This window comes from Pseudorasbora parva, chromosome 21, assembly GCF_024679245.1.
Source record: "Pseudorasbora parva isolate DD20220531a chromosome 21, ASM2467924v1, whole genome shotgun sequence".
Lineage (NCBI taxonomy): Eukaryota > Metazoa > Chordata > Actinopteri > Cypriniformes > Gobionidae > Pseudorasbora > Pseudorasbora parva.
In genome coordinates this window covers 17,496,537-17,517,207 of record NC_090192.1, presented here as the reverse complement: position 1 = coordinate 17,517,207, position 20,671 = coordinate 17,496,537, and the positions used below count along the sequence as shown (strand labels likewise).

General features: G+C 43.5%; 1 protein-coding gene across 1 annotated transcript in view; it reads right to left on the bottom strand.

The window, feature by feature from the left end:
- arhgap23b (Rho GTPase activating protein 23b) overlaps positions 1 to 20,671 on the bottom strand; it is a 266,684-nt gene that overhangs the window by 159,766 nt on the left and 86,247 nt on the right. The window contains 1 exon segment of the mRNA XM_067429696.1: positions 4,821 to 5,003. Coding sequence (XP_067285797.1) covers positions 4,821 to 5,003 — 183 coding nt within the window.

Below are 20,671 nucleotides of genomic sequence, written 5' to 3'. Positions count from 1 at the left end.
TGAATATTAAAATCTCCTAATATTAAAATGTTGGCAGAAGTAGAGCAGAGTGTTGTGAGAAAGTCATGCATCTCAGAGATAAAAACTGAATTTGTTTTTGGGGGCCGATAAATAAGCAGTATTGTCAAAGAAAAAGGGGGTTTACATTTAAAAGCAAGGTATTCAAATGATGACACTGTGGGCAGAGGGAGAAAAGACAGCTCCAATGATTGTCTATGAATTACAGCTAAGCCACCACCACGACCAGTGTAGCGGGCTTTCTCCAGGTAGCTGTAACCAGGAGGACAGGCATCATTAAGTGCTGCGTAAACTGCAGGCTGATGCCATGTTTCCATTAAGCACATAAGGTCTAATCTCTTATGCCAATAGCAAAACCTGGGAAGGACACTCAGACCAGTAATTACAGACCAATATCATTGACATCAAACATGTGTAAGCTAATGGAACGAATGGTCATGAGTAGATTGTCATATGTTATAGAAAGCAAGAACCTTTTATCAGCTTAGAGTGGATTTCGAAAAGGGAGAAATACCATGGATGCAGTGGTATGCCTGGAAAACGATATAAGAAAAGCACAAGTTAGTAAAGAGGTTGTAGTACACTGTAAAAAATTATTTAGAAAAAAAGTTACCTGGTTGCCTTAATTTTGAGTTCATTGAAATTGAAATTGAGTTAATACAATGAACATTTTTTTAAATTCGACAACCTTTATTAAAATATTATTAAAATATTTTTAAAGCATATTGGGGTAATTGTGTGTGTTTAATTTCTGATGATGCAGTGAAACATGCCAAATAGTGCTATTTTCATGATTTATCATTTTTTTAATGTGGTTCAGATACAGAAATATTTTGAGTTTCTATTTATTAAACAAATTTCCTTCATTGTATCAACTCAATTTTTTAATTTCAATAAACTCAAAATTTTAAGGCAACCAGGTTACTAACTTTTTTAAGTTAAACCAACAAAAAACAACCAACATTTTTTACAGTGTAGTTGTATTTTTTGACGTAGAAAAGACGTATGACATGCTTTGGAAGGAGGGTATTTTAATGAAGTTAGATAGTATGGGGATAGAAGGGAAAATGTATAATTGGATCTTGGATTTTATGTATGGAAGAACAATTCAAGTAAGAGTGGGGTACAAAATACTATTTTGTATTTTAAAGCCTTTGGAAAAAATCGAATGTAATTTGTATTTAAATACATTTAAGATGAGTATTTTTGTATTTTCAAAATACTCAAAATACTTTGAGCCAGGCAACCTCTTTATCAGGAGCTGTTTTCATGCATCTACTAGTTCAGACCAGACACGCCCCTCCCCCCAACATTCATTCAGGTGAGCCGCAGCTGTACAGCCCTAGCCTGACAAGCCAGACCCACATCAAGATGTTTGGTCTGGAAACTCACCATAGACAGCTTAATACGAGGGATGGATAAACGGTTGTCTTTCAAACTCCCTCTGCACGCGATAGGATAGCGCTACAACCATCAAGAGCAACGTGAAGCGGAGCTCATTGATAGATTAAACATTCGCCGTATCCGGTCGGCTAAACTCCGAACACATCTTCCCTTTTTAAGAATGACTTCAGTGCCGTTCTTTGTTTTTTTCTCAGAGAAAAGCTTAACTCAAGTCTTCCAGAGTCGCGGCCAAAGCTGATTCGAAAGACCGCCGTTCGCCAGCGTCTGTGTTTACTAGAACCACGCAAACGCAACTCTGACGTCATTATGTTAAGCCCCGCCCAACGACTCTATACACGATGTGATTGGCCCAACCAGAGTTTGGTTTTTACAGCTCAGAAGTGTATTGAGAGTTGCTAGACGGCACTCGTGGCAGATTAGATTTGCTGCCGCTAGGGTGCGTCTAGATTTCTAGGCTAGTACAACCCAGCCTTGGGTCGGCAACTTTACAAAATTGTTGGAATAAGGTGAGGATGTCATGGTCAATTCTACTTGTTGATTAAAGTAGCTTGTCAAATGTGTTTGAAGTATTAACGTTACTGCATGTTAGGGATGAGTGATATCATATGACAATACATATTGTAGATTCGTAGCAATAATATAAAATGTGAATCGATGGAACTTTTTCTAAATCATTTACATAGATAGGCCTTTTGGGGTAAGCACATATATCTGTGCAGCTTTTAGTGGGCAGGAATAATTGGAATGTTGGAGTGGAAAAAGAAGTGAGGGCGAATGAGTTATTGACGTAATTTGTGTTATTATAACTGCTGCTAAAGGAAATTCAAATTCAAATTGAAAACGAAAGTTTCTAAGCAGTTGCACACATCTAAATGCTTTTTGGCATTCAGAATAGGCCCAGATAGATTACAGCCTAATATGGATACCTTCACTGAATTGCCAATTTCACATGTATTTGGTGTATTTTCAAAATACAAAATACTGTATTTGTATTTAAATACATTTTCCACACAGTATTTTGTATTTGTATTTAAATACATTTTTCCTCACAGTATTTTGTATTTGTATTTTAAATACATTTCCATGTATTTATGCCCATCTCTGAGTAGCATGGTGTATAGCTCAGCAAGTAAAACAAGTATTAAAAGGATTGAGGTAATACAATCACAAGCAATGAGAATTTGTTGCAGAGCAGTGAGATCATCTCCAGTGGTATCGTTACAGGTAGAATCAGGAGAAATGCCTCTAGAATTGCGCAGACTTCAGTTGAAGATGGGATACTGGACTGGAATAATGGGTCATTTAGAATGTCATCCAGTTAAGAAAATTTTAAAAGAATGTTGGGAGTATGAATATAAAGAAAAATAAAGTTTTGGGTGGACTGTTGGGAAGGAGGCACAGAACATGGGATTGAAAGTTTACGAGATCGCACCATCAGTGGCGATTCCTGCAATTCCTCCATGGTTCTTTCAAATGCCACTAGTTGATGTAGATATACATAATGAGATTAAAAATAAGGACGTAAACACTTCAACAGTAACAATGGTACAACAGTACATTAACCAAAAATATTATTCAGTATTGCAGATATATACTGATGGGTCTAAAGAACCAGAATCTGGAAGAACAGCAGCAGCTATTTATACACCTACATTTAAAGTCAAAATAGCAAGGAGAGTATCAGATCATATTTCAGTATATACTACCGAATTAATTGCAATATGTATAGCTTTACAGTGGATTGAGGAGGTGCAACCTAATACATCAGTGATATGTACAGATTCAATGGCTGCCCTTAAAAGTATACAGAGTGGAAAATCTGAAGCACGACAAGACGTAATATATGAAATATTACAATGTTTTTACAGAGTAAGGCAGTTGGGTATAATAGTATATTTCCTTTGGGTGCCAGCACATGTTGGAGCGGAAGGGAATGAGGAAGTGGACCAGCTGGCAAAGAAAGCCCTAAAACAAAATCAAGTTGAATTTATGGTGTCAATAATTAAAGCTGAAATGAAGAGATAGATAAAGATTGAAGTAAGAAAGAAATGGCAAAAAATGTGGGATTGTGATCAAAATGGAAGACATTTATATCAGGTTCACGGATGTGTTGGTACTGAAAGGATAAGGTATGGCAATAGAAGAAAGGATGTAATCATATCAAGATTGAGAATAGGGCAAACATTAAATTACAATTTGCAGAGGATGGGAAAACATGAAAATGGTTATTGTGACAAATGTGGACTGCCAGAAACGGTAGAGCATATCCTTTTAAGATGTGTTGCATATGAAAGCAAAAGATTTCAGCTATCTCAAGAATTAGAAATGATCGGAATTAAAAATATATTGATGCAGGTGCTATTAGGAAATGGGTTAATGCAAACAAGAGTATATGAAATAATGTTGAAATATTTAAAAAGCATAGGAATAGAGTTAACATTTTTTTTTTTTTTTTTTTTTTTTTTTAGGTAAATAGATGATTAAGTAGCCTACATGTGAGCTTCACACTCCAGATCAGTAGGTGGCGGGAATGCACCTTTATAAGTTGGTTTGCCAAACCGCCATAAAACAGAAGAATAATGTCTTGTTTTGTGTACACTGCATTTCTGAGCATTTTCCCCGGTTTCATGTAACTTGGTTTGTTGGATTTCTTGCCTGTTTCCCAGATTACCAGTCTCTCCTGTCTTGTTTGCCTTTTTGGACTGTTTGCTTGTGTATGACCTTTTGCCTGTTTTTGACTATGATTGTGGATTACCCTCTTAATAAATACTGCATTTGGATCTCCTACCTTCTGTCTCAGAACGGTTCTTTACAATTAGAGACTTTATTTACCTTGTGAAGCTGTAGTTTGTTATCTTTAGCAAGTTACTGTGATTTCCCCCCTCCCTTCTACGTTAGCATTATATGCTTTGGGATGCAGTAAAAGTTTTCCAAAGAAAAACACTGATAATGTACATAAGTAAAAATGTACTTAATAGAATAGAAAATAAAACTACTGCCTTACTAACCACATCTCTGTACTTTATATGTGATTTTCATGCCAACAATGTTAATAAAATTATCAAATGCTGGCACTCATTTCTCTTATTTTCACCTGAAAGAAAATGACTAGTGGAAATTGTGATCTCTTTAGAAAGTTACCAGTAACATTGGCTGGTGATCAAAAAAGCTAATTTAGAACCCTGGTCTTTTTCATTGATTAGACCAGTTAAAATTTGACCTGAGAAAACAGGAGAATATATTGCAATCCCAGATGCTGAAGGAAAATGTAAATTCAGCAGAAGTACATAGAAAGTCGGAGCCACAGTAAGTTAAATTGACATGGTCACAATGAACTGTCATTGTTTTTGTTTTTTTACTTTTGACCTTTTTATCTTTAAGGTTGTTGATTTTGTTACCTTCAGGTTAGTGTGGAGGGCAGACTCTGGTGGATAGACTATGAAGTGCCGCAGGGTAAAACCAAAGCCCTGAGAGTTCTTCTGCAGTGCCATTGTACGGGGACCCTTCCAGACCATGTACTCCTCTGACACAGGTCGAGTGTTCTGACTGGATGACAATCCTTCCTCTTTGAGGCCTTTAGCCTGTCACAAATCAAAATAACATGATGAGACAAGTAATATAAACATCTATAAAGCAACTTCCAAGAGACTCTGTTGCTTTATTTTCAAATGCTAGCAAGATTAAATCTAAATTTTCATAATAACTTATTTACAAAGGAATAAGTGGGGGGCAGGGGTGTTCTCGATTACAGACAAAGGTACTTTTTTTTTAACTCCACCCATCCAGGCATGACCCCTTTAAACAGTGAGGAATGTCTATTTTGAATGCAGGTGCAAAAACAAAGGCATTTTATTGGGCTTAACAAAATGCAAGGAACAAAAATAAATACAGACAATCTTGATGTAGAAATATTGAAAAAGAAGCCTTTATAAAATATGAGAATAAAGGTAAACACTGATTCCAAATAGTGCATAAAGACAGTGACATTATACAGAAAATTCAAGTGCCCTTAATAAAAACTTAAACCGCAGAACCAGGCTTGTGTATACTGCTAAACTTATGTGTAGGTTTAAATAGGTTCAGTCAGGATAATGGACTTAATTTAAGGTTCCTATTGTCAGGAGTTTGGTTTGACTTCTCTGGCTTTACTCTTCTCTGTACGCCTTCTCTCAGCTGCTCGCTATATTAATTAGCGGCCGCGCTCTGTGCATCTCACACCTGTCCCCCCTTTGTCCTGATCACCTTGCTATTTAACTCTCATGCTCTTCTCCCCTCTTTGTCGGGTTATTGTTTGTTCTTTCATGTCGGCAACTAACGTCTTGTCCTCTTATGCTCGCCTAGTCCTGTTTCGCCGTGTGTGTGTGGTTCAAGAGGATTTTCCCCTGGGTTCTGCGGCTTCCCAGTCTGCTCTTCAGCACCGCCGTATCAGCCGAGTGAGGTGTGCGTTTCGACGCGTCCTGCGTGCGCTCCCTGGCCAGCAGTACCCGTTACCAGGCTACCCGCCAGCTCCTTATATGTACTCTTTTGTTTATCTCTCCTGACCTGCGTCCGCCTATACGGCTGGTAACTGGCAGTCAGCCTTATTTTCCCTGTTCCCGCTCAATAAATTACTAATTTACCAGCATTCGCTTTTGGGTCCTTTCTACATTGCGACAGAATAACCCGACCACTATGGACCCAGCGAACGAGACGACGACCATCCGCTCAGCGGTCGAGCTGCAGGGAGCTATGCTGGGTAGACACGCCGAGGAATTGGCAGCCGCTAAGCACGCCGTGGATGCACTCGCTGCCCAGGTAACGGATTTGACCGGCCAACTACACCTCCTGCGTCAAGACCAGTCCTCGTCTCCTGGGACGCGACAAGCAGCCGAGCCTCGCGTCAACAACCCCCTTGTTATTCCGGCGAGCCTACAGAGTGCCGGGCATTTCTTACCCAGTGTGAGGTAGTGTTTTCCCTTCAGCCGGTCACGTATGCTTCGGACCGCGCCAAGGTTGCGTTTGTGGTGTCTCTTCTCACGAGCCGAGCCCGGGATTGGGGAGCGGCAGTCTGGGAGGCTGAAGCTAACTGCTGCAAGCAGTACACCTTATTTAAAGAAGAGATGTTGAAGATGTTTGATCGTTCTGTTTTTGGTCGCGAGGCTTCTCGACAGCTAGCTGCTCTCCGCCAAGGAGGACGTTCCGCAGCCGATTATGCGATTGACTTTAAGACCTTGTCGGCCACCTGTGAATGGAATGAGGCTGCTCTCACTGCACGCTTTTTGGAGGGCCTGAATGATGACCTGAAGGACGAGATTTTTGCTCGTGAGTTTCCCTCGAACCTAGATGAGTTGGTGGAATTGGCCATTCGGTTAGACAAGCGCTTTGATCTGCGCAGACGCGCTCGTGCTGACGTCATGGGTTTCCGGGGATCCCCATCCACGCCTTCGGCATCACCGGAGTCACGCCCAGACCCTGAGCCAATGCAGCTGGGCAGAATACATCTCTCCTCCGCTGAACGCCAATGCCGTATCCGGGAGCGATTGTGCCTTTACTGTGGTGGCACTGGGCATTTTGCTGCCACATGTCCGGCAAAAGAGAGAGCTCGCCAGTAGATCGGGGAGTATTGGCGAGCGCAACTCCTCTATCCCCATCCTTCAAGTCTCGCACCTTGATTTCGACCATTCTTCGCTGGGGTACCTCATCTGTCACCTGCTCTGCCCTCATTGACTCGGGGGCGGAGGGAAATTTTCTTGATGAGACGTGGGCGGTTAAACACGGCCTTCCCCTTCATGAATTAAAGGAGACTCCCACAGCTTTTGCCTTGGACGGCCGGGCGCTGTCTAACATCCGTTTAGCCACCGCCCCGGTGAGTCTCACCACATCTGGCAACCACCAAGAGACCATTTCCTTTCTAGTGTTTCATTCTCCTATGGCCCCCATTGTCCTAGGACATCCGTGGTTAACACAGCACAATCCCCAGATAAACTGGTCAGATAGTTCTATTATGTCATGGAGCTTGCCTTGTCATACAAATTGTCTTGTCTCTGCTGTTTCCTCTGTCTCACCTGTGTCTGTTTTTCAGGAGGAGTCCATTGATTTATCTGGAGTCCCGGAGGAGTACCACGATCTGCGAGCGGTGTTTAGTCGTTCCCGGGCCGCTTCTCTCCCTCCGCACCGTCCTTATGATTGTAGTATCGACCTTCTTCCTGGCACCTCTCCTCCCCGTGGGCGTTTATATTCCTTGTCTGCTCCTGAACGCAAGGCACTTGAGAGATATCTCGACGAATCTCTCATGGCGGGTACCATTGTCCCTTCCTCCTCCCCCGCCGGTGCGGGATTTTTCTTCGTAAAAAAGAAGGACGGTTCCCTGCGCCCCTGCATTGATTATCGTGGGCTGAATGACATCACCATTAAGAACCGGTATCCGTTACCACTGATGTCATCGGCCTTCGAGATCCTGCAGGGGGCAAGGATTTTCACGAAGTTAGATCTCCGTAACGCATACCACTTGGTGCGCATTAAGGAGGGGGACGAGTGGAAGACGGCGTTTAATACCCCGTTAGGACACTTTGAATACCGGGTGCTACCGTTCGGGCTGGTAAACGCCCCAGCCGTTTTTCAAGCGCTCGTTAACGATGTGTTAAGAGACATGCTCAACATCTTTGTCTTTGTGTACCTGGATGACATCCTCATTTTCTCCCCGAATCTCCAGGTACACACCCAACACGTTCATCGCGTATTACAGCGCTTATTGGAGAATCGTCTCTATGTAAAGGCGGAGAAATGCGCATTCCATGTCCAGTCGGTTACCTTCCTTGGTTCGGTCGTGTCGGCAAGGGGCATAAGCATGGACCCCTCCAAGATTCAGGCAGTCACTGATTGGCCCGTTCCCGAGTCTCGCTCGGCTCTTCAGCGGTTTCTGGGGTTTGCGAACTTTTATCGCCGCTTCATACGTAATTTCAGTCAGGTTGCCGCTCCCCTGACTGCTCTTACGTCTGCGAAGTCCCCCTTTGTCTGGTCTGAGAATGCTCAGTGCGCTTTTGAACGTCTTAAGAGTCTGTTTACATCTGCGCCTATTCTAATTTCGCCTGATCCGGAGAGCCAATTTATCATCGAGGTTGACGCGTCTGAAGTCGGAGTGGGAGCTGTGCTTTCGCAGCGCTCCCCTCTCGATCATAAGGTTCACCCGTGCGCTTTTTTTTCGCGCCGGCTCTCGTCAGCTGAACGCAACTATGACGTGGGTAATAGGGAGCTCCTTGCCATCCGGCTGGCCTTAGAGGAGTGGCGTCATTGGCTTGAGGGAGCCTCCACTCCGTTTATCGTCTGGACTGACCATCGTAACTTAGAGTATATCCGCTCCGCCAAGAGACTTAATGCTAGACAGGCTCGCTGGGCTCTTTTTTTCGGGCGTTTTAGTTTTATGATCTCTTACAGACCTGGGTCTAGGAAGGTTAAACCTGACGCTCTTTCTCGCCAGTTCTCTTCCTCTGATGATGGTGCCACCACGGAGACCATCCTACCGGAGGGATGCGTGGTTGGTTCCGTCACGTGGGGAGTGGAACGGTTGGTGAGAGGAGCGCTGGCGCACACCGTCGTTCCTCGGGGGTGCCCTGAGGGTAAACTTTGTCGTACAGTCGGTTCGTCCAGCTGTTCTTCGCTGGAGTCACGCCTCTAGATTTGTTGCGCATCCAGGGGTGGGGCGCACGCTGGCAGTTGTCCGCCAGCGATTCTGGTGGCCTGCCATGGAACGTGAGATGCGTCGATTTGTCGCGTCATGTTCTGTCTGTGCGCAGCAAAAGTCCGGTAATTCGCCTCCCAAGGGTCTTCTTCGTCCCCTCTCTATTCCCTCCCGCCCTTGGTCCCATATTGCCCTGGATTTCGTCACGGGGCTTCCCCCCTCCTGTGGCAATACGGTGATTCTGACTGTTGTTGACCGATTTTCTAAGGCGGTTCATTTTGTCCCTCTTCCCAAGCTTCCGTCGGCTAAAGAGACTGCGCGTACGGTCGTGGACCACGTCTTTAGGATTCATGGACTTCCTACGGATGTGGTTTCGGATAGGGGGCCCCAATTTGTTTCTAACTTTTGGAGGGAGTTCTGTCGGCAGACTGGGGCTACCGCCAGTCTGTCGTCAGGGTTTCACCCACAGACTAATGGTCAGGCCGAGCGCGCTAATCAGGACCTTGGGCGGATGCTTCGCTGTTTGGCAGCTAGAAACCCCTCCTCCTGGTGCGAACAATTGACTTGGGCAGAATACGCGCATAATTCGTTGCCGTCGTCGTCCACTGGCCTGTCTCCGTTTTCATGTTGCTTGGGTTACCAGCCACCTCTGTTTCCCTCTCAGGAGAGCGCGGCTGCCGTTCCCTCGGTTCAAGCGTTCATTCAGCGCTGTCGTCGTACTCGGCCCGACGGGAACGCACCCGTCGGGCCGCTAACCGTCGTCGGTCTAAAGCACCTAGGTATGTGTGTGGTCAGAAAGTTTGGCTCTCCACACGTAATTTACGCATTCAGACGCCCGCTCGTAAGTTGGCTCCCCGTTTCATTGGGCCCTATGTCGTTACTAAGGTTATCAGTCCAGCGGCAGTACGGCTCAGGTTGCCACATTCCCTTAAGCGCGTTCACCCGGTTTTCCATGTCTCATGCATTAAGCCCGCGGTTCGCACTCGGTTGCCTCCCTCCCCCCCCCCCCCCCCCCTTTGCCATTCGTGCTAACTCCCCCGTCTTTAAGGTTAAGACGCTGCTGGATGTCCGACCCCGAGGGCGGGGTCATCAGTATCTTGTCGATTGGGAGGGATTCGGTCCGGAGGAGAGAAGCTGGGTACCAGGAAGGGATGTGCTGGACCGCTCGCTTATCGAGGACTTCCTCCGCTCCCGGCAGTCTTCCTCGGGGGCGCCAGGTGGCGCCCGTCGGGGAGGGGGTACTGTCAGGAGTTTGGTTTGACTTCTCTGGCTTTACTCTTCTCTGTACGCCTTCTCTCAGCTGCTCGCTATATTAATTAGCGGCCGCGCTCTGTGCATCTCACACCTGTCCCCCCTTTGTCCTGATCACCTTGCTATTTAACTCTCATGCTCTTCTCCCCTCTTTGTCGGGTTATTGTTTGTTCTTTCATGTCGGCAACTAACGTCTTGTCCTCTTATGCTCGCCTAGTCCTGTTTCGCCGTGTGTGTGTGGTTCAAGAGGATTTTCCCCTGGGTTCTGCGGCTTCCCAGTCTGCTCTTCAGCACCGCCGTATCAGCCGAGTGAGGTGTGCGTTTCGACGCGTCCTGCGTGCGCTCCCTGGTCAGCAGTACCCGTTACCAGGCTACCCGCCAGCTCCTTATATGTACTCTTTTGTTTATCTCTCCTGACCTGCGTCCGCCTATACGGCTGGTAACTGGCAGTCAGCCTTATTTTCCCTGTTCCCGCTCAATAAATTACTAATTTACCAGCATTCGCTTTTGGGTCCTTTCTACATTGTGACACCTATAGCAGACAGAGACCAGTTAATGTAGTCCTGCTAAGAGAAATCACTTACAGAACAAAAATATATGGGAATATACTGAAAAAAATATAATGTAATATATATTGTAATAATGTAATATATATTAGGGCCAGAGGATCGATGGTGTGAGGACCCTATTGGAATTGCTCTGTTTATTATTATTAGGGCCCGAGCACCGATGGTGTGAGGACCCTAGAATTCCGTACCCTGACAGAGGAAACCAGGGAAGGAGGTTTCCACGGGGCTCTCGTCTGACAGTGGGCTAGCAACAGAGGGGGCTGAGAGCAGCGAGACTTTGCATCACACAATGTCAACCAAGGCCGTTGTGTCTCAGTGTTAGGGAGGCCAGTTCTAATATTTGACACCACCGGCCGTAACGCTGGTGGGAGAAAAAAAATATCCCCCAGCCCTCCAGGGGAAGGAGTGGTCCTGCTACCATCTCCTGAAGAACTGACGCCGAACTCAGAGCTGTCTGTCTCAGGAGTGCTGCTTAGCCTGGCATGTAGCAGGATTAGGGCAGAGACGGGGTGTACCACCTAGCTGTGACATCCTCCGTGCTGCGACCCGAGTAAAGGCTGCTGCTGGTCTGAGTAGGAGGGACAGAAGCCGCAGGGGGCCCCTTTGGCGGCGGCAGGCTGAGGCGGCTTAGCTGGCATTGGTGTGAATCCAGCAGCAGGCCGCCTGGTCAGCACACCTATGCGCCTCAGACTGCTTCAGGGCAGCCGAGAACTTCTTGGCAAAGTCCTCGACCGCACTGCCAAGGGGCTGGTCTTGGAGTCGGGGAAATAGGTTCTCTTAGAGTCACTCAAATGCCAAACTCAGCCATAGGTGGCACTCCTTGGACCACCAAAGTATACATCATCTGACCCAGGGGCTGCGCAGTGACCCTTGTCGCTCTGAGAACAAAGTCAGTGCACACTTCCTGCATGGATCAACCCTTGTGCATGTTATTTATTTATTTTAACCCTAGCCTGGTATACTGCAGGATGGCTATGCAAAGTAGAAGCGGTCTGGCCCGCAGCTTCGTAAACCTCTGTCACTAAAGTAGACAAGAACCCACAGGCTTTGGATGGGCGCCCTTAGCCACGCTTCCAACGAGTGTAGTGAAGGCTGAGGTCTCACCAGAAAAAATACAGGCAGTAAAAGGTGCCCTTCAAGAACTGATTACTTCCTCGTGTATCTCCGAAAAGAATGGCCTCGGAGGTGGCAGTAGGCGATCAGCGTGCATCGTACCCAGGAACCAATTGTCCAGCCTTGAACACTTGGACTGAGGTGAAGGGTTCCAATGGCAAGTGTTGTGTTACTATTAATGCACATGGCTTTACGATCCTACATTGGCATCAAAACATATTGAATCCAATGCATTTGTGCAGCTCGCTGTAATTTGTATAGACAGAGATTACAATCGAGCAGCTATTAGCTCGATTTGCTTCAAGTTTGTGTTCGTCTTGTTGGTTACAGTACCCTTATGGAAAAGTTTAGCTAAAAACTTGTGTGATTTTTATATGTTCCAACAGAATACTATAAGGATCATATATGCTGCAAAAACCACATATGCAAATTGCACAATATTAATGTATTTTTAATCATATATGTCCTACACTGTAAAAAATAAATAAAAATATGCTGGATTGTGTTAAATACAACCCCTGCAAATCAGGTAGATTTTACTTTAGTAAATTAATTAGCAAGTAAAACGAATAAAAATGGATAACCCTAACACAAAGAAAATATTTCCTAATGTATGTAAATGATAAATATATTAAATTATTTAACTGCATATTAAAAATATACAGGATAAATATATTACAATATTTAATAATACATGAGGAATTGCTGCTTTCAATTTGTGACAATGTATTTACTTATATATCATAATGTATGTAATTTTATTTAATGTGCATGTGATGATATATATATATATATATATATATATGCAATATTGTTCAAAATAATAGCAGTACAATGTGACTAACCAGAATAATCAAGGTTTTTAATATATTTTTTATTGCTACGTGGCAAACAAGTTACCAGTAGGTTCAGTAGATTGTCAGAAAACAAACAAGACCCAGCATTCATGATATGCACGCTCTTAAGGCTGTGCAATTGGGCAATTAGTTGAAAGGGGTGTGTTCAAAAAAATAGCAGTGTCTACCTTTGACTGTACAAACTCATAACTATTTTGTACAAACATTTTTTTTTTCTGGGATTTAGCAATCCTGTGAATCACTAAACTAATATTTAGTTGTATGACCACAGTTTTTTAAAACTGCTTGACATCTGTGTGGCATGGAGTCAACCAACTTGTGGCACCTCTCAGCTGTTATTCCACTCCATGATTCTTTAACAACATTCCACAATTCATTCACATTTCTTGGTTTTGCTTCAGAAACAGCATTTTTGATATCACCCCACAAGTTCTCAATTGGATTAAGGTCTGGAGATTGGGCTGGCCACTCCATAACATTAATTTTGTTGGTTTGGAACCAAGACTTTGCCCGTTTACTAGTATGTTTTGGGTCATTGTCTTGTTGAAACAACTATTTCAAGGGCATGTCCTCTTCAGCATAGGGCAACATGACCTCTTCAAGTATTTTAACATATGCAAACTGATCCATGATCCCTGGTATGCGATAAATAGGCCCAACACCATAGTAGGAGAAACATGCCCATATCATGATGCTTGCACCTTCATGCTTCACTGTCTTCACTGTGTACTGTGGCTTGAATTCAGAGTTTGGGGGTTCGTCTCACAAACTGCCTGTGGCCCTTGGACCCAAAAAGAACAATTTTACTCTCATCAGTCCACAAAATGTTCCCCCATTTCTCTTTAGGCAATTTGATGTGTTCTTTGGCAAATTGTAACCTCTTCTGCACATACCTTTTTTTTAACAGAGGGACTTTGCGGGGGATTCTTGAAAATAGATTAGCTTCACACAGACGTCTTCTAACTGTCACAGTACTTACAGGTAACTCCAGACTGTCTTTGATCATCCTGGAGGTGATCATTGGCTGAGCCTTTGCCATTCTGGTTATTCTTCTATCCATTTGATGGTTGTCTTCTGTTTTCTTCCACGTCTCTCTGGTTTTGCCCTCCATTTTAAGGCATTGGAGATCATTTTAGCTGAACAGCCTATCATTTTTTGCACCTCTTTATAGGTTTTCCCCTCTCTAATCAACTTTTTAATCAAAGTACGCTGTTCTTCTGAACAATGTCTTGAACGACCCATTTTCCTCAGCTTTCAAATGCATGTTCAACAAGTGTTGGCTTCATCCTTAAATAGGGGCCACCTGATTCACACCTTTTTCTTCACCAAATTGATGACCTCAGTGATTGAATGCCACACTGCTATTTTTTTGAACACACCCCTTTCAACTAATTCAACTAATTGCCCAATTGCACAGCCTTAAGAGCGTGCATATCATGAATGCTGGGTCTCATTTGTTTTCTGAGAATCTACTGAACCTACTGTTAACTTGTTTGCCACGTAGCAATAAAAAAATATACGAAAAACCTTGATTATTCTGGTTAGTCACATTGTACTGCTATTATTTTGAACAATACTGTGTGTGTATATATATATATATATATATATATATATATATATATATATATATATATATATATATATATATATATATATATATATCTTCCTATTTAAAAAAGAGCTATAACTGTACTGAAAAGTGTACAGACATTATTTTTAATAAAAGTAACATAGTTTTATTGTTTTTTGGCCAAACGTCAACCTCACTATATCTACTATCTCAAACCTATCTCCCTCTATTAAATTGAGTAAAAACACATGAAATAACAATTAATTTAGGCAAGCTCTTATGGAGTTGTTTGTTTGTGTGTAACCGGAGCATTTATTAAACACATTATGAGATCGCTCCGCTCTCATCTGACTCTCTTCCTGAGGGAAGAGGATTGTTGCATCTGAGACTAGTGACGTGGTCCCACTCATGCCGAGGCTGAGCACGGAGGCACGTCATGGTTGCCTCGGATGGGGCTCGCCGATCGTCACAAGAGGGCGGTTCCCTCTGGCAACCTGACGGCTGACGAGATCTATCAGAAATGCTCTTAGGGATGGCTGGGGAGAAGATAAACTAGTTCACAGCCATCCTGAACGTGTATGCGGACCTGATTAATGTTATGAAACGCACTGCAAGCAAAAATAAATAAATAAATGTGGGCACGTTAGAGGAGAAATCGCTCGTATTAGACTTACGGTCGATTTCTCCCTGGCCATAAAATCATTGGCTCAGTTGAGCTTTCCATTCCTTTCTGATCTCCTTACTGAGATCGGGAGGGCATGGAAGAACCCATATCCCGTTGTTGCACTGACATCAGCGGATTATGAATGCTGCTGTTTGGAGGATGAGTGGATTTGGGTAGGTGTTCTCGCCACAGGTTGTCGTTAAGAATAATCTCCGGTCCAGGTAGGCTAGAACACTGAGAGCTCCAACTCTGCCATCTGAGCTTTTTTAATGATACGTTTTCATTAGATGGCAGGGCATACACGGCAGCGGGTCAGCCTGGTGCTACTTTATAAACAATGTTGGTGTTTCAAGTATACTGGGAGGATCTGCTGAGGGATCTCAATCAGGGCAAAAATAAAATAAAATAAAAAAATACATATAAAAAAACCTTGATGCAGTGCGGCGGACATGCGCCACAAAAGCCAGTGATAGCAGGGCCCGAGGGCCAGCATCCCGAAAGCGTGTGCGGTGGTGTCTGAGAACCTGTACGCCGCTGAGATCCGGGTCCCAGGCAGACGGGAGGTGACTCGGTCATAGACACTGGTCTATTGCCTCTCGTGCGCCCCGTGGTTGAGGGCGAGGCGCAAAGATGCGGACTCCCCGAGAAGAGGAAAGGTATATCACAACGCAATTGCCATGGATGAAATTGTCTTCACCTGGTGGGTGAGTTAAGAATTACAACTGACTTTTACTCCTCTTCTACAGCATCTCTCCAGGCACTTCTTACATTTGGCCCGTGGTGGGGCCGTGAAGCGATGATACTCTAGGTTTGGTGCGCCGAAGCATGCATGTTACATGGAAGCGATGAGGCACAGAGGAGAGGGGTGAGTCCCCTTTGTAGGGCAAAGATTCTTCTTTCCCTTATGTTTGGACTCTTTGCTTCCCTGAGGGGTTGTGTGGGTTGATGGATGTTTGAAACAAGTTTCTACAGAGAAGATTGGGCCTGTAGTTCCCAGTCTCCAGCTACCCGATAGTTTGTGTCGACTGCGGTCAGCTGGATGGCCTTTCTGGCCCTCCCTAAGGGTCTGCCGGAGGTGAGCAGGCTCTTCTGGCCTCCCCCGAGGGTGTGTGCTTGGGCATCAGTCACTGGACGGCTAACACAAGCTGCTAGCAGGCAGTTCCATATGACCGTGAGGATGGTTGCTAGCCAGGGCAGCTAGCAGTAAGCCCTGCAGGGTTTCCCGGTAGGATTTGCCACCGAATAGTGTCTGGCTGGGGCGCCCTCGGGCTCCCTAGCCACATTCCCTTAAAGGGACCCCTTCTGTTGCAGTAGTTGGTCCCAGGCCTTTGAGCAGCTGAGGGTAAGAGACCTCAGGTAAAAATTTAATAAGGTCCTCTCTTAGGCATATAGCTTGGGCTATGACCATAGGGAATGCTGTCACTGACAGCCTAGTGTGACCAGATGGGGAGTGGTTCAGACTTTTCATTCAAACTCTTGTGCGGGCAGTTGTCACTGCCAGTAAGAGGCAAGCACTCCCCTCAGCATGGCGGCGTGGGTATATCGTTCCCCGTAGCGTCAGCTGACGCAGCGCGAGTTCCCTTTCGAAAGGGAATGTCTCTGGTTACGACTGTAACCTTAGTTCCCTGAGAACAGGGAATGAGACGCTGACGATTACAAGTATTTAATGTGCAAAAACAACAAGTGAAAAATTATTATATTCGTATTAAAGTTATCGAACTATATGATTGGTCTCCTCATTTGTTAGTCCCTATGAATAAATGAATAAATCAAATGTAAAAAATGACTATTGTTGTTGTTTAACTATGTAATTTGGTGACTAAGTTAAACCCTAAAGCTCATGGTTTGCATAGATAACATTATGCAACGATTGTGTGTGACACCAACAAAAGCAAAAGTTTGAATAAATGTAATGTGATTTGTTTACCGGTATGTTCCTTTTGTGATCATTAATAGTCTATGTTGTGCCAATTCACTTTAAAAGAGTTCATGTTTTAGTTTTCTTGAACTTGAGTTTGCAAATTGCTCTAATGTAGTTAAAATATAGCTAAATATAAACTTCTATAATTTGCATTCATGTAACTGTAACATAAATGAATCTAAATGATGTACAATATTAAAATTTAGTAATAGAAAGTTACTGTATAAGAATAGATTGTTATACTGGAAAACATTATATTGAAACGTGTTTCTAATATTTATGTATGTATGTAAATGGGGTGGTCAAGAATATTTTATTTTCTTCCACAGAAAGATCTTTATGAAAACATTTAAAGACCACGCAAGAAGAACACAGGTTCAGCCACAGACTTGTTTCATCCCATGAGGACTGGTTCAATTCTGAATGGGAAGTGTTGAAGTTTATGTAATGAAGAGTTGTAAGACTTTAAAGGGGGGGGGGGGGGGGGGGGGTAAAACACTCAGTTTCATTCAATCTCATGTCAATCTTGAGTACCTATAGAGTAGTATTGCATCCTTCATATCTCCGAAAAGTCTTTAGTTTTATCATATTTATAAAAGAAATATAGGCTGTACCGAGTCTTTCCGGAAAAAAATGAGCGCCTGGAGGCGTATCGTGTGGGCGGAGCTAAAGAATGACAAGCGCACAAAGCGGTGACGTCCTCAAGCGTGGAGAAACCCATCGCTATCTCAGCTAATACAGATAATGATCCAGAATCAAATCTGAGAGGGAGAAATAAATTGAACAAGAGAAACGGCATCATCAGGACATCCGTCTCTGTGGTATGTAAGTTACTGTATTTAGTGGCCTCTCCACATTTCTGTGTCTTTACTCGCAGTGTATGAGGACATGATTCGGTTTATGGACTATTGTATGCGACTAGACCTTAGAAGTAGCAAGCAAAACGGTTTTGCACGTCAGAATACTGTAACGTTATACAGAACAACAATGGAGTAACCGTTAGCGCATTTGAATGACGAAGCACGCGATCATGTCCTTTACTGATGTTTACTCATGCGTCCGTAGCCAAAAGCAGAGACATTTGAAGCAGTTTAACTCACCGGCTGCTTCCAAAGCAGGACCGAACCTTTATCGCTGGGACTGCTCCGTCAAAAACACACTTCTTTGGTATGATTTGGTAAAGTCCTGACAGCAGTGGCGTGTAAATCCACTTTGAGACGCGACTGAAACGATGTTGTGAAGCTTCCCGTCATTTCTGCGTTCAAATCGGTTCAAATGCAGCGCTGCCTTCCCGGAATGCTGTGCTGAAGCGTTGAAGTCGCTCGACGTCACCCATAGGAATAAAGAGAAGCGCGGCGCCACATAAGTGTTCACGGACGACTGGATCTGCATCTGAGAGACTGTTTACGGCGTGCATTTCCTCTCTTTTGCTCTAGTCACGCGCGCGCGCACCCTACCGGGAGAAGAGCCCATACGGCCCATACAAGGACCTTCCGATCTATTAACGTCAAGTAGACCCATACTCAAAAAAAAACTCGCCGAAACTTGTGAGAAACCGGAAGGAGTATTTTTAACACAGAAATACTCCATCAAACGTCCAACATCAGTTTTTGAAATTTTGTCTATGTTTAGGATGGGAATCCAAGTCTTTAACAGTGTAAAAAGCTCAGTATGCATGAAACCGCATTTCACCCCCCCTTTAACTGATGTTAACAAATGAGACTTTATTGTAATGTATTAACTAACAGGAACTAACAATGAGCAATACATTATTAACTTTGTTAATTTTTAAAGATTAGTTCATCCAAAAATGTAAGTTCTTAAAACGATCCTCATGTCGTTCCAAACCAATAAGATGTTCGTTCATTTTCAGAACACAACAAATAATGCTTTAATATGTGTACTATAATTACTATGTGAAATAATTACTAATAAACAGTTAATATAGTAAAGATACTGATATAGATATCCACAGAGGTGTGGACTCGAGTCATGTGACTTGGACTCGAGTCAGACTTGAGTCATGAATTTGATGACTTCGGACTCAACAAAATGTACAAAGACTTGCAACTCGACTTGGACATCAATGACTCGTGACTTCACTTGGACTTGAGCCTTATGACTCAAAAAGACTTGCAACTTCCAATGAAAACCTCGTGCAATTTTTTTTTTCACAAGACCGTGCCGCTCTCAGTGTCTGCATCTGTGAAAAAAATCTGCACCTGTATGCATGTGTGGCGGGGCGGTAATTGGTAAAGATTCACACTAGTGTACCACTAGAACAAAGCAGACTACGCCACCCCGTTTCTATGAACGGGGAAATTTAGACCCAAATATAACAATATATATTTTGTAATATTTAAAATTTTTGAAAACAGCTGACCAGACAGAAAAAGACTCAAATGTTTCAGGCTGAGGCTTACCAGTAGGGCGGCTAGCTGCACAGTGAGTATCTTAGGGCACCCCACTCGCCCAGGTATGCTCCACACAAAACACTCACCACACACACACACACACACACACACACACACACACACACACACACACACACACACACAAAGTGAGGGAAATGCAATGGTCACACCAAAAACACTCGAGGGCAAAGAGAAACACCACCACCACAGGGTCAAACAGCTAGCTTCCCTCACTGGAGGCCTACAGCTCCTGAAATAAACAAAAGAAACAAACAACAATTACTCAAGACAGATTTTCACAATTTGCATTGGCTCAAGTTCAACCCATAGATGATGATTATGGACAAGTCGCTGACCACAATGGTTCAAATGACGGTAGAACCAGTTCGGTTTGAACCAAAAGCTTGTGAACCTATCACAATAACAAATCTTGAGAAAAGAACAAAAGCAGAATGAAAATATAAAAAAAGAGCAAAAATAGTTCAAATCAAGTCACAAATTAATAATAAGTTTTAATAATAAGTTTTATTTATATAGCGCCTTTCCCATACTCAAGGTCGCTGTACAAAAAAATATACATACACAAAATAGACATACATAAACAATATATGACATAAACATACACATATACAGGGGAGAAAACTATTCTAAGCAGAGAAAGATTGGAAATATTGTAAGAAAATATATGTTTTTAGTTGAGACTTGAAGGAGGATATAGAAACAGTGGCGTGTACAGAAAAGGGGAGGGAATTCCAGAGTTTCGGGGCCACAGCACTGAACGATCTTCCACCCATAGTAGAGAGACGGAAACGAGGTACAGTGAGTAGTCTAGAGTCAGATGACCGGAGAGTACGGGGAGGACAATACCAGTGCAGAAGTTCAGATAAATAATGGGGAGCAAGTCCATGCAGACATTTAAAAGTTAACAGTAGAATTTTGTATTGGATGCGGACAGAGACAGGTAGCCAATGAAGATTATAGAGCAAAGGGGTAATGTGGTCCGATTTTTTTGACTTGGTGGATGACTCTAGTCTAGCGATAGTTTTAGCGGGAAGCCCAAAAAGCAGTGAATTACAATAGTCAATACGTGAGGTTATTAAAGCATTGATTAGAGTTTCGGCATCTTTAGTGCTGAGAGCTGGTCGTAGTCGGGCGATGTTACGAATGAAGTCTTGGTAACTGAACTAATATGAGCTTGAAATGTAAGAGCAGAGTCAAATGTTATGCCTAGAT